The sequence below is a fragment of the Blennius ocellaris genome, assembly GCF_963422515.1.
Source record: "Blennius ocellaris genome assembly, chromosome: 23".
Classification (NCBI taxonomy): domain Eukaryota; kingdom Metazoa; phylum Chordata; class Actinopteri; order Blenniiformes; family Blenniidae; genus Blennius; species Blennius ocellaris.
The window spans coordinates 15,205,625-15,220,997 of record NC_137672.1 but is presented as its reverse complement, the minus strand read 5'-3'; the positions used below and the strand labels follow the sequence as shown (position 1 = coordinate 15,220,997).

The window sequence follows — 15,373 nt, the reverse complement described above, 5'->3', positions numbered from 1 at the left end:
CCCATTGCCATCTCATGTATGGAAGACCAGAACAGACACATGGATAAGTAAAATCCCCAAATAATGCATTGAATAATTCACTTCTTGATTGTCAGATTGTAACAATCTCTTGAATGTAATATTTCTAATTTATTTTCTCTATAATGATACAAACTACATTTTATTTGACTTGTCAGGCAAAGACTTAAGAGAATAAGTCTGTATCTCATGCTTTGAGAACCACTGACTGACCTTTCTCGGTAAGTTTTAAATATTAAAGAGACAGAAAGTAATCTATTGATCGCTCACTTAAGGAAGTCGGTGTGAGTTTGCGTCTCTCTATTATGATTGAACGGCGACCTTCCAACTGAAAACATTCATCAGTTTCCTCGGATTTTACTGTGCAATGGGGATTATTGAACTAAAGTCTGGGTCCAGATGCCTTTGTTTATAAAGTGACCGCTTCTGTTTCGCTCTCAAAGACTTTACACCATGTGAAGGAGTCTGCAATGTGTGTGACTCATGTATGGATGATGCAGTGACGTTCAATCCCGACTGACTCGGGCTGTGTCACGGCATGTATATGTCCTTGTCATAGTTGAGAACGCAGCACTGACAACCTCTCTGAGTTTGTCTCTTTAAGCCAACATCATTTCAGAGGTGATGGGGGAGAGAAAAGGGGGGAGAGAAAAGGAGGGAGGGAGAGAGGGAGCGCCCCATCATCGACACGCTGCCGGTCCTGGCCATGCCTGACCCGGCACGATACCGGAGAGGTGATAGGGTGTACAGACACGGGGGGAGGAGGAGGAGGAGGAGGAGGAGGAGGAGGGGGCATTGAATTTCAGATGTGGAAGGAGGGATCTGAGTGACGGAGATTGAGGAGAAGAGGGAGGGAGGAAGAGGAGCAAAGGGGGAGGGTTTAGGGAAATAGATTTGAGAGCGACAAAAAGAGAGAGCGCGTGTGAAGCACGCTGCCAGCGCTCACTCAGTAATGCACTGTGAACAGGGACAAGAGGGAGAGGAACACACACACACACACACACACACACACACACACACACACCCGTACACCTTCATACTGTGTCGCTCTGTCAGACACATGCGCTCACTCTTTCACACGTGTGCACTGAGCCCGAGAGGTGCCTTATTCAGGAGACTCATACTTTGTCTCTCTCTGTCTCTGTCTCTCTCTCTCTCTCTCTCTCTCTCTCTCTCTCTGTCACACACACACACACACACACTGGAGTCAATAGAACCAGAGTGGACCCTTGTCACCCGCCAACGGAGACTCTCGCATGAGCGCCGGCACCACGGCGCCCACCGTAAGGCACCGCTACCTGGCAGCCCACCCTCCCCGCACTCCCTCTCCCCGTTCATCTCCTCTCTTTCTCCCCACCCTCCCTTCCTCTTTTCTGTCTCCCTCCATTCATTCATCCCTTGTTCCCCCTACTGCGAGGTGGCATGTGTGGCTGAAGGACACAGAGCTGCGCTCTGCTGTGGTTTAGCGCGTAGCTGCGAGAGTTGGAGAGCCCGATCCGATAGGAGGATAGATAGACTCTCTCTACTCCCTCTCTCTCTCTCTCTACTCCCTCTCTCCCTCTCTCTCTCTCTCTCTCTCTCTCTCTCTCTCTCTCTCTCTCTCTCTCTCTCTCTTGCTCTCTCTCTGCTGCTGTCTGTCTCTCTATCCCCATGCTCTCTCGTTCATGAATGTCACCTCTATCTCTGGGAAATGCCGGATTTATCAAGCCTCTGTGTTTCTCCCCTTCTTCTCTCAGGGTGCAAGCAAATGCAAGGCTGATGCCAGGAGAGCCTGAAAGACAGCGGGGAAGCAAGCCACACTCTGTCCAGCAGCGTCCGCATCCTTTCATCAGCTTGCGGAGCTGATACCTCAGGTCGGACAGTCCCTACTTCTTCTACTTCTCTTGCTCGGATTGAGAGATTTTACAGGTGAGGGACAGCAAGGATTGTCCCGACAGTGCTTTTGATTTTGGACAGTTGACATATGGAGAATTTCTATCTCTCTGGATTGGAGCTTGAGCTGCAGGACTGAGCAAGTTAAGAGGGCTAAATGTGATATTTGTGTCTGTTTTCACAATGCGGTGAAGGGCTCAGTTCCCTACCGGACGGGATTGAGTTGAACTTCACCGGACCTGGGACTACTCTCAGAGTGGGACAGAGAACTCGGGGGGGACGCTGGCTTAAAGAGCTCGGAATCTGGGTGCATGACAGCATGACTTGTACCAATGAAGGATCAATGACAAATCGGTGCTTCACCTGACTGTCAACCTGAAGGGGAAAATCAGAAGGACATTTAAAAACAAACAGTCACGTAGTCAAACGTCGCCAAGCTGTAGCTGTCACATTCAGATGGGCTTTTAAAGGATCCACTGTTCTTTTCTACCATCGACTGCTCCTCCTCTCCCTTTCGTCCTGCCCTTCTCCCACACCTTTTGCTTCGGTCCATCCTTGGAAGCCCCCCTCCTCCGCTCTGTACCCCTCCCCTCAGCGGTGCTCCGTCGCCCTGGGTGAGCGGGCAGGGGGGTGGCCCACGGTACCCCCCGACACCTGGGCGCCACCGAGCCGCCAGAGGCTGGTGAGGCGGCTGCAGGGTCAGCGCTGGGAAGATGGCCGCCCTTGCCAGCTCCCTAATTCGCCAGCGCAGGGAGGTCAAGGACCCTCAAGCAAACCGGCAGATTGCCAGCAAGCGCAAGCCCTGCCCGAAGAGCAACAAGTCACTCTGCCAGAAGCAAATCCTCATATTAATATCAAAGGTTCGACTATGTGGCAGTCGAGGGAGAAAAATGGAAAAAAGACCAGGTGAGTTCTTTGAAAGGCCTTCATTTTTCAAATCTGCGTCTTTCTGGTTTCTCTCTTTCCTTCCTGCAGCCGGTTCATCTTCTCTTCTTTGCACTGCTTTCTGCCTGTAGTGGATAACTGGATTTTGATGGTTGACTTGCCAGACTACAGATTAATCCTCAACTGTAAAGCCTCAATAGAGAACATCCGCAGCCTGTAATTTCAGAGTTCAGGACTTAATCTGAATCTGGGAAACATCCCAACCCGTCTTCCATCTCGCTGTACACAGCATGTCCTGTATTTACGGCAGCTTGTATTGGAGAACGGACAGGTTGATACGCAGGTCTTCCAACACAGAAAGCATCTACATTTTGTTGCAACTGTGGTGATGACTTTGTTGGGGTGCATGTCAATACATTCACATGCTCTCTGGTAATCTGCAAGCCCACTGTGAACTTGGCTCATACGTACGGTGATTTACTGTCATATAAAAATGTCAAGAGGCGCCTCATTTGCCATTCTGGGGGCCATTACTCTCCACGTGCTTCTCCAAAGGCTAGGAGAAACACAGTGTGTCCTAATTTGTCTTTGAGTGTTTGCATGTTAAATGTGGTTGTAGGATTATTAATTGGCGCTAAATGAGATAATGGCTCTTGAATTGCGCCATGTGTGCGGCTGTGCTGCATATGGCAATAGATTTCTACAGTTCAAACTGGAGATGAATGGATTTCACCAAGACAAAATTCTGCAGAGAAGCTGTGCTGCTGAAAATCTTTTGGATCTATTAGAAATACATTTCCAAATTTAGATGAGGACAAGCAGGGCTGAGCACTAGAAACACACACATGGGGTTTGAGTTGGCCAGTGGTCTACAAACAAGATGCACGAGTAGGCCAAATATCTTGAGGGCTTTTTGCAGTTTTATCAAGTGGTTTATCAGAAGTTGTACATACACACTTGAAGTAAACATTCTTTCTTTTGAGGAGTTATTTCCTTAAAACAAGTTCATGTGTTTCTGTTGAATGTAATCACTACCTACCGTATATGCGTTTTTAAAAACACTTTGTATTTGTTGTTATATTTTACTATAGCCTGGAGCCTGGAGCTTTTGCTTTTTATTTATTTTTTTATTATTACTTGACCACTGTGCTGGCTTCATCATGACAAGCATTCATTAAACAAATAAAACTCCTATATCTAATAGCTTCTGCCAGGTGGCACCAAGTGGCATCACAACATATACCTGATTAAAATTAAGCACCACAATCAAGCTTTACTTCAGCCACAGCTTTAATATTAAATATGTTGCTCATTTTCCTCTGCATTACATCATTTTATTCACTACATTTACATTTGTCTACTTTTTTGATAAAATACTTTTATGACAAATTGCATGGTGGACACTGTCTTGTGTTTTACTATCTCTGGAATCTGTTTGTTATCATTTTGGTGTAATGCCAGTATTGATTGTGGCTCCATATCAAAGGGATTTTCTATTGGTTATTGAATAGCTAAAAGGTAACAGCTGAAATTTGGTGAGATGGACATTCCAATTTGAGAAATGTCACTAGATTGTCTGTGAACCGTTCACACTGCACAACATAAGGCAGGTTAGATCCTGGACTGGTTGCCTCACAGGGCAAATGGGTGATGAAGAAGTTCAATCAAAGTTGCTTTTAAGATCTTAAATACCTTTTGAGTGTATTAAGATTAACCCCTTTTAGTGATGTGCTCTCAAACTCGAAAGGTTAGATCAGGACAGACCTCCTGAATTTGCCTCGCTTCAGATCGTTAAAACATAGCCTGAGATCTGAGACCAATCTGCACTGATGAGTGTGTAAAAACTCTGAATCTGCTTGTCCTCACCTCACCAGCTTGTGTGTGTGTGTGTGTTCTCTTTCTTCCCTGCCCGATCATCCACTTACAGTCTGATGTGTGTTCCTTTCAGTCTCGTGCAAGTGCATGTGTGTGCGCGCGCCTTCGGTGATATTTATTACCTCAGCGTGCCAAGTTCATCATGATAATTACGTGGGGAACCTCTAACGTGGGAAGCAGCATCTGCCGTAGAGGCGGCTGCTCTCTATATTGTAATTGCGGTTGTAAAATATGTTGGACAGGTCGTGGCAGCTCCAGCTCTCTGGAAAAAGGCCGCCGCGTGTGCCACGGCCATTGTTTGAAGCCATTTCCATCCTAATGGCTTCACAGCTCCTCACACTCTTATGGATTTATTATGTTAATCGTGGGGACGAGGTATGGCGGCTGTGGTTAGAGATGCATTACTATCCTGACCATTCCCGGCTGTGATTTACTGGGGTTTGTGTTAAGCGCCCGGTGTGGAGATGAGCGTCTTCATCATTCCCTTAAGGAGTCTCCCCATGCGTGCACGTGTGTGTTAAACACGCGGAGGACACTGCTGACCCCCGGCAACGCGTGTGTGAGTGTGACAACTCGGCATGTGTGAGTTCCTCACTGCCTCCTACCAGCCTCAGCCCCAGGCCTTGGTTGACCCCTGGCCAGGAATAAACGAATAGAATATTCTCAAGCTATGGCCTCCACCTTGTCCTTCTCCTCATCCACCTCCTTCTCCTCTTCCTCCTCCTCCTCCTGGCAGGACATCAGAGCGACCGGCTTACAGCGCGATTCACTTCAACTACCTTCCATTGTTTCTCCTGGCATCATTTGATTTCCAGTGGCTGAATTGTCATGCTGTTGTTTTTATTCCCTCGGTCTTCATTCAGTTTCTGTAATATATAAAGACGGCAATAAGACTTGCAGGAGCCACTTGGGGACAATACATTTTAATTCTGTTCAGATTTCACTGCAGACAACTGATAACGCGATGATATATTACAACATCAGCACTCTTACGGGCTTCCAATTCATGTCACTGGATAATCACATTTGTATTGTCTTTTTTTTCCCAGGGACAGCATCCTCAGTATTATGGATGCAGCCATTAACAATCATCATTTTGTTTGTATCTACTGTAAAAATCTAATGTGTTCAGCTCCCAGCTAAGCAACAACAGATAGGAAAGTTTCGACAGAAACCAATGTGAAGATACAGCAAGTAACATAACCTCTCCTGTGGTTTTTTTTGTCATCTCCTTATTTAAGTCCATTAAGAATACGAATTTTATATATATATATATATATATATATATATATATATATATATATTCATCAGGCCCTACCTTGGGCTGTATGATTTCTCCGGTGACAAAGAAAATTGTGAAAACAGGAAATCAGCTGTGAAATTCTGATAAAAATCTACTCCAAAAACAATTACAGTGACTGTTTTCATTCTCTACTGACGTTTACATTGTCCAATACGTAAAAAGATTTATTTTGCCCACAGGGAAATTTATTTTGGGAAGTTCTAGAGGCAGAAACAATCTGCATTTCGTACATTACAATAAAGTCTCGGTAGCACGTACACCACCCGGTCACATGGTGTAACACTTGTGCTGATACAACTAAACAGATCTCGTCAGAGTACTGAGGTGTTAATAATGTTTATTATTCTGGCATGTATACTGATGAAAATCAGTGGCAGGAAAGAGGGAAGTTTGATATCTGTTTCAACCTGAGACTGGTTGCTTTGCATGTTTTTGAATTTGCTCAAAGTTTATATGTTAATGGGAATGCATTTGTTTGGATGCTGTTTCAAACCAACGTTACGACTTGGTAATGGAGGAGACTGCAATAAGGCGAGGGTAAATTAGGGTGACTAATTAACTTTACATCTATGTTTTTGGACAGTGGGAGGAAACACTCAGAGGATGTGCAAACTGCACCCAGAAAGATCCTGGCCGGTATTTGAGTTTTTGAGAGTCTTTGAGGTGTTGAGGTTTGCACTGTTACCTCAGATCAAAAAGGTCTGGTGTCGTTTCAGGAACTTTTCCATGTGCATGTTCTTCCTCTGCATATGTGGGTTTTACCTGAATACTCCAGCATTTAAAAAAAAAAACACTTGCTTTTTGTGTGACTTTAAATTACGTTTAGGATTTTTAGTATGTCAGTCTAATAGACTGTTGACCTGTTGATTGCATTACCCTGCTTTTAACGACGTGTCCTGGTGTGACCTTAAGTCAGACAGGAAAGATGGATGAATAGAAGTTTGAATCCTTTTGAGACTTTGGCTCCGTTTACATGAGAATGATATAAAACAGCGTAGTCTATTTCATTTTTGTTTTAGCACAGTTGAGAGCAACGTTTTCACATGGATTGATATGCAAATGACAATAGACATGTTGAAAACAATCTGTTGTATTCATCTCTGGGTAATTAGTTGTAATGTATTGCAGCCACACATGCGTACGTGAAGAGAACAGTACAATATAAGTGATCAAGTCCATTAAAGCTGTCCTTGTCCTATAGAACCACTCAAAAAATGTTGTACTATTCCCATGCATGTGCACAACAACTACAACTGTAGTGTGCATGTGCAGGTCTCCACATGCCATAAAAGCTGTGGTTTTCTTGTTCATATATGAAGATAAGGCATTTTGAAGTATAAAATCAGTTTAATGAAAGTGCAATTATCAGATACTCTGCTATGACAGTCTAATGCTTTTCACTTGAAAACAATCCCATGCAAACAGGGCCTAATCCATCAGACAGCCTGGCTGCCCTCAATGGAATCCTCAAAGAGAGGATAGGAAACACTAAAAACACAACATTATCATGTTTTACAAGTAGGTGGGCTGCAGAAAAGACGTGCTCTAATTTAGCAGAGTTACTGGGGCTCGTTTAATTATGCAGTCTTGTCGTGTCAGGCATGCTTGCTTGAAGGTAGTCACTTCAGCACAACTCTTTAATAAGGATCAACACCTAGAGACTGAACATGTGTCAGCACACAGGAGGTCCTGTGTCCCAGTTTAAAAATCTGGTCATGCCATTTCCAGTCTGGGATGTTGGAGCACTGAGAAGCCGGTGTAGACTCAAGACGTTCCGTTTTCTCTGCACGGGCTTGGAGACGTAAAGGAGAGGGCGGCGGCTGCTTCGTGCATCAATTCATTGTGGCCGGACAGACCCGGATCCCTGCGAAGGCCATTTGAGGCCATTGCAGGAGGAGGAGGGAGAGGAGGAAGTGTGCTTAAGCATAAAAGTGTGTGTCCCCAAATTTGCTCTCGACCTCCTTCTAAGTGACGGATGACCTGAGTGATGTGTGTTTGCGTGTCCCGGCCTGACCCATATACCTCTACTCTTCTATACTGTCACCCCGCAACCCTCCCCCGCGATGTCACCCCCCTCACCTCCACACATACACACACACCTTCTAACCCTCACCTAACCCATACTGATGATGCTCCAGCACTACAGCCCACTCAGCTTATAACAAGGTCATCTTGCCCTGTGCACACACACACACACACACACACACACACACACACACACACACACACACACACACACACACACACACACACACACACACACACACACACACACACACACACACACACACACACACACACACACACACACACACACACACACACACACACACACACACACACACACACACAGAGCGCACCCGCAATTACAAGTGCCAGGGCAACACATATAGAGAGAATTATGTCCACATGTATAAATGCAAACAGAGAATCACCCACGCACAAGCTAATAAATCAGACACGCACACGAGGACAAACACAAACTAATGATGAGATTTCATGATAATTTTGGTGGGGTGTAGGAGCGAGATAATTCCAGCCGCGGCTTTCTGCTTGTGTGTTTGTGTGTGGGGCTGATATGATCTAATGAGGATGTTAAGCCGCCTATTGGATATCAAAGTGAAACCAAAATAGCTTGTGTTGTCCTCTGACTGCCTGCTGGAGCTGCTGTGGAGGCCCTCCTCTCGTCTGTTAACAGGATAGAATAACACAGAGTTGTTACTGCAGCGCAGGGGCCAAGTGTTCATCCAGCCACTGCAAATTGGCTTTGTGTGCGTGTGTGTGTGTGTGTGCGCGCAAGGAGGAAGAAAATGTGTGTTTGTATCAGAGATGAATGGCAGCAGTCAGTGTGCATGATTCGGCTAGACTCGGGATGTGTGTGTGTGTGCGTGCAGGGCTCATTGTTGTCATGATTCATCAGGCTACATCGGTTTCTCTCATTAACACACACTGATTTATCAATAATGTGCACCAGCGTCTGAGACGCGCACACTGAAGTGGGGCGATTTACTGCCTCACACACTGGACACTCCAGACAGGCCACACCGGGAAGGACTGTATTTCTCTCTTTCTTTCTCTTTGGCTCACTCCCTCGCTCTGCTCTCACAAAGACTTGATTACATACACACGTACACACATGAACACACACACTTATCTTCTCAAGGACATCTGGCTTTCTCATACCTGTCTCTCTCTCGCTTTCTCTGTCGCTCTCTCTCTTTCTTTCTGGCTTCCGATCTCCTCCTCTTCACTCGCTGTATTTTCCACTGTGTCTAATCATCTTGTCTCCGGGCCAGCCAGTTAGCCACTGGACGCTACAATGGCACAGATAACCAGGGTATTGTGCTGCCACGTTGCGTAATCCTACTTCCATTGTTCACGGATCAGGAACGAATGTGATGCGCATCGATTGCCAAAGTGTGAGAAATGATCCCTACATTCACCTCGTCTGCTCTGGCAGGTACGCTTTAAACAGTGTAATTGTGAGGAGTTAAGTCTTGCAAGGTTGACTTTTCATGTGATCTGCAGTACGACTGTAGGATTACCAAACTTTTTCACCCTCACACATTGTAAAAGTTGGATGAGATTTGCCATTTGGTTTAATGGGTTGCCAAAAAAAGTGACCATGAAGGTCAAGCAACACATTCTTTAATGTAGGTGATAATCCATCAAGTCATTCACTTTCTTTATCCAATTTAGGGTCACGGGGGGGGGCTTGGAGCCGATCCCAGCTGTCTCCTGGCAGAGGCAGGGTAAGCTCTGGACAGGTCAGGGCAAACACTGAAAGACACATCTGCACCAATTTACCCAAAAAGCATGTCTTAGGATTTTGTGGGAGGAAGCCTGAGTACCTAATGAATATCAGAGAAAGATCTCCTGACCGGACCCGAACTACACAAAGTCTCACCGTGAGGCAAGAGCAAACCACTTTACTAATGATATAGGAATAAGAACCAAAACAAGCAGGCACACATTCTACATATTTGAAAAAAAACATAATAATTTAACCAAAATCAATTTCCCTATAAAACTGATTGATGTATTGTGCTCTACGATGGGGCGGGATAGAGTTTGGAGGCAGTGTTAAAAAGACACGAGAGGAAAGTATTGTAACCTTTTCTCCAGGTTTTATAGTTCTCCCTCAGGCTTGAAAACTTTAAAGCCATTTCTGTAACTTTGCTGCTTCGACACTGGCTGCCCTCGGCCTCTGCAAGGGCGGTGCAGATAAAACCGAGACAGTGAGAATCAAAAACAAATAACGAAAAGGAGGAGTAACAAAAGCAAGAATGACACAGTAAAGATAAAAAGGATGAGCAGTTCTACTGTTAAACTGTGAGTCAACCTGTAGCAAGGCAGCAAATGTTTAACGCTCCTTTATTAAATCAACGGAGACACCGAATTAGAATATTACTAGTCGTTCATTCAATCCATTTATTTGGGTTAAAAAAAACTCAAATTATAAAGCGGTGTTTTTGAACAAGAAGGTATCATTAAAATTAACTTCATGTTCAGATTGTAATAAATTTAGATAGTTATTGTTTGTTTTTGTAAACATGTGGCCATTTTCATCACGTATACTCTGCAACACAACAAAGAAAAACTTTAAAGTTTATATTTCAAGGCTTCCATGGCACTGCTTTACTGATCCGACCCACTAAAGGTAAAATAGTGCTTAATGTGACCCCTGAACTAAAATGATTCGGACAACCTGGGAAAAAATGTAAGAAAATATTCTGTATCAGTATTAAATGCTGTATTCAGTTTTGTTTGTTTTTTTCAGAGAACATGCTCTTTCACCTTAACTTGCATTGACTTAGCTGAAAGATAATCACCCTGTAACCATCTATGACCCACAAACATCCTGTTTACTATGAATTACCGGCAGTTGATGGCGTCCGTCGTATTCTGTAGCTCGTTCCGCCCTCCGTCTCTGCCAGCGCGGCAGATGTTGTGTATGAATGGTGCTCAGAATAAATGATTTGGAGATGCTAACATTTGGCCTGTGTGATGATCAATGTGGGCTTTCAGTGCCTCCGATCCCTAACAATTGATTTATGGACCCCGCCGCCATTTGTTTTCGCTGCAAAGCTTTTTTGGATCCACATCAATCATCATTATCAGGAAAAATTGAATATTTCTAGTGATTGTGCCCTCCCTGGTGTATTTCAGCTTGACGCTGGTCTGAACTGTGGGTGGGTGTTAATAGGGACCTTGTTTGGTTTATGGCGGCTGCAGTGCCCTGGTAGGAATGAGGCGAGCGGCTTGGACCCGGCACAGCACATTCTTGGCTCAGTGTGGCACAGCACGGCACACAGAACGCTGAAGTGTAATTAGAGCATGCCACTGAGGCCGAGGGGTTTCAGATCTGGAGACCTTGCTCTTCAAATGACCTCCAACTGAGATTGCAACACACACACACACATCAGCGGTGAAACATGTCCGCATGCATATGTTAATATGTTTACATTTGTCTACCCCGCCGCTCAACGTCTTATTTTGCATCCGCCAATTACCACTCCGCCGGGATTCACCATCTTGAGAGCCCAAGTAACAAATGACCAGCAAGCGTCGAGTCAGCATCCAGAAACCGCCGCCGCCCAACCCAACCTTGTATTCCTCAATGTCACAAAACCTCAAAGAAACACCATCTCCTTTAATCAATGCCTACAGTTAAACTCTCAATATTAACGTGCCGTGGACAGTAAAAGCAGCATTTGCATTTTATGGACAATCAATTTGCTGCGTGGTTCTGCGAGTGCGGAGCTGAGCGCAACGTGTGTGTCACGTGGAGATGACAGTTAAGTGATACGACAAGCACACACGTACACCTGAACTTGACATGCCACCGGGTCTTCTGGCTCGGTCCTGAAAAAAGAACGCGAGGCAGGCAATGGTACACGCCCACACACACACACACACATACACACACACACACGGTCATGCATGGGGAGTCTGATCTCTCTCAGCTCATGCTCAGTGCCCCTGACCGAAGTGACACTGTCCAAAAGACAACTCATTAAATCATGCGTCAATCCCTCCCCACCTTTCTGTGTGTGTGTGTGTGTGTGTGTGTGTGTGTGTGTGTGTCTCTCTCTCTCTCACACATACCTGAAACCTGCTGTCGAGTGATGCAAGTGAGGGGCAAAAAAAAAAAAAACGCCCTTATGGGAATAGCCTGGGCATGCATGCTTTTCTGCTTGCGTCTGTATCTGATTACGTGTTAATTTACTTTGATCACGGAGACTGAGGCACCCAGGGGTGGTGTAGGATTTACTGACAGGTGCTCCGGACCACAACAGATCAGCACACAGCTCCGACCATTGTCTGTAGCCTGTATCTCCTACTGGGAAAAAAAAGAAAAAAAAAGCACTCTTTACATATATATGTATTTGAGGTCTTGTGGGATTTGTTTAATTTAGTCGCGGTGTGATCGACAAGATGAACCATCTCAGTCCTTCAAGAGAAATAAATGCTGAAACTTCAGTGGTATGCAAATCCTCAGCCTCCAGTACGTGAAGTAATTGGAGATCATTAGCTCCTGGCAGCTGTAAAAGTGGATGGTTGGTTAGTTTTAATGAGTACAAACCTGCCAGACTTGTTTAGAGGATCACTGAAATACACATCATGCGTTTCATCAGGCAAAGTCAGATGGAGCTTTTGAGCTAATTATGATTCTGCGTTCTAATATGTGTGAATGTAGAAGCTAACTCAAATTACACAGACGCATAGTTTCTCACTTTTTATTCTCAGATTTAAGTTCTCGTAGCATGAAATGTTATTATTTTATCAACATATTGAAATTGAGGCATACATTTAAAGTTGCATAAGATGCTGGGGGAACCTGGATGGTGCATTTCCACAACTTGTATTGAACTTGTGGTTTTGTGGGACTTGGCACTTTGATCAGAGGGAAACTCGGCCATTAGGTGCTTGAGTGGCGCCCATTGTTCCTTCTTCTCGACCCGTGGGGGTTCGGTTCTCGTCGATTGTTTTCTTGCTCTGACAACAAGTTGGGGCACGACTTGGTTCCTGGTCCTGTCAGGCTGCACAGTGTCTCTGGGCCTCGGGGAAAGTTTCCCACATCTTGTGCCACTTGTCTTACTATCTGACCAAACAACTCTTATCCTACACATTGCCTATGCCCTGAATCTACGCAGTTTTGATTTCTTTCCTCTATAACACCGCCCTCTATCATCTCATTATCGCCCACATTGGCAACTATAACGGTGGAAGTGCTGTAGAAGTGAAATCCGTCTGCCGTTTTCTTCGTCGTTTCTCTTTGCCTACATGTCCTATGTTGCCCGTCCCCTGATCCCTGCCTTTCGTCTCCGTCGCCTTCATTCCCCGTGATGTGGCTCTGCCTTCTCGAGCTGCCACCAGGGAGGGCTGTTGAAGGACACGGTAACACAGAAACTCCATAAAACACATTCACACACACACACGAATAGGAAAATGACTTGCACCAAAGACGTTGCAAGATGTGTCACTCTGGTGTCACGTTTGTTTGAAAAGCAATATTGAAGCATCAGCCTGAATAAAAAAAATGCAGACACTGAAGAATGACTTGGAATTATGTGATATTCCTAAATAAATAAGTAACTTCAAATCTTGACAACATATACTGTGGCAAAGTTTGATCAAGTATGAGACGGAACTTGCCCTCCTAGTTTTTCTCCTGCTCAGTGCATCAACGCCGATCATGACTGCCGAACATTTTTGAATGATAAATTGTTATATAATAGATCAAACCAAAGCGGGTGTTAGGCTTAGGGTCATTTTCAAATAAATTACATTTTTTTTAACTAAATGTAATGTATATCAGAATATGTTTTTTTAGGATGATTTTTCAGAACATAGAATACATTTCTCCATACCACTTATTCCTTTGTTTGCCTCGTTTAAACCCGACAGGCTGTTCCCTGATTCTTTTTCTACCCTCCACACAAAACACAGGTTTTCAAGCCTATGAGGAAATACCTACTTACCTAGTTTAAATAGGATACTTCTGGCAATGTGCTGTGCATATATCCCTACAGCTGTGAACAATCTATTTTCATATGAAATTCAACTATTTTGAAATCAACAAATGATCATCTGAGCATGAGGGAAAATACAGTTCAGTTCAGCTCTGACAACTTTATTTACCTCACAAAGAGTAATTCATTTTTTAGCTTCCTTGTGTACATTCATGCATAGTCAGTCACAACATAAATAAGTAATCAATCAATCTGTCAAGGAAACGTGTCTAAACATGGGACAAAGGGACATTTCTGAACATTGTAAGTTGCCCACGCATACATGTCATAGCGCAAGATAAAACCAGATAAGATATAAAGCATATAAGGCAAAAGTAAGACAATATAAACACGTGAGTTCAGAGTTAATGATGTGACTTTCACTCTTGAGCCCCAAGTGATGGCAGCCCTGCTTCAGTTGGATCTTTAAATGCTATTATTCACTGTGTTTTCTCTGGTCTGCTTGTGAAGTAATTTTAATCTCTTGGACCAGAGGGTTGATATGCAAACCTGTAAATTACCTTGTAATCACAACTTTTAATCAACATCGCTCAAGCACCTGTTTATGTTTGTGGTTGTGTCCCAGCATAGGATTGCATTTAAATGCTCCTGGTTTCTTCTGTCAAAGCCTCTCTTGCTGGACACTTAGAATTTCAACAGAAATGTTCCTGGTGTGGTTGTTGCCACAAGTGCACATGTGCCATGATCCCACAAGCATTTGCACTTTCCTCCCCTCGTCGCCACACACACGTGGCCCACTTTAAACATGCAAACTGCATTTACTGTACATTAAGTGCCGCTCCTAAGTCAGAGCATGAGTAACACTGAATAATGTAACTCGCGTGCTTCGATACACAGACGGCGTAGGCGAGCGGGTTCCTGCATGTAGACATTATTCATTATGTGAAAAGAAAATGCAACGTTCCAGAGTAATGAAGGGGCACAAAGTCTGTATGGAAAAGCAGATGCTGTTGTAAGTGTTTTGAAAAGAAATGTGAGGTGGACAGACCGACATGCACTTTACATTTGCAGTTTGGTGTCACACACACACACACACACACACATATGGAAAGGGATGATAAAAGAGCTGTGATCTACACTGTGTCAACTGCCTGTAGGCATTTTGCACATTTTCAAAGCACACGTGTCATGTTGAACAGAGACCTCCAGCGTTTACATGTGTTCTTTGTGGAAAGATTTGGCATGTATGTATTCCCTTTGAAAAATAAACAATAAACATTCTCACGTATGTCTACATACGAGTGTGTCGTTGTGTCATGGGGGGGGGGGGGGGGACTTGCTGATTGCAGCACCCTGCCTACCTGTGTGTTGTTCCCCCTGTGGTACACAAGCACAGGTGCGTGACGCGTCCTTCACTTTAATGTGCCATCAATCTGGAAAGCTG

At 44.4% G+C, this 15,373-nt stretch overlaps 1 protein-coding gene across 2 annotated transcripts in view; it reads left to right on the top strand.

The window, feature by feature from the left end:
- The first annotated feature begins 1,203 nt into the window (after nucleotides 1-1,203).
- fgf11a (fibroblast growth factor 11a) overlaps nucleotides 1,204-15,373 on the top strand; it is a 93,121-nt gene continuing 78,951 nt past the window's right edge. Inside the window, exons 1-2 of one of the 2 annotated variants that reach the window (XM_080518917.1) lie at nucleotides 1,204-1,301; nucleotides 1,755-2,796. In XM_080518917.1, coding sequence (XP_080375043.1) covers nucleotides 2,604-2,796 — 193 coding nt within the window. In that variant the 5' untranslated portion in view covers nucleotides 1,204-1,301; nucleotides 1,755-2,603. Of the gene's footprint in view, nucleotides 1,302-1,693; nucleotides 2,797-15,373 lie in introns of those variants that run through there. The other variant, XM_080518916.1, reaches the window with a different exon arrangement.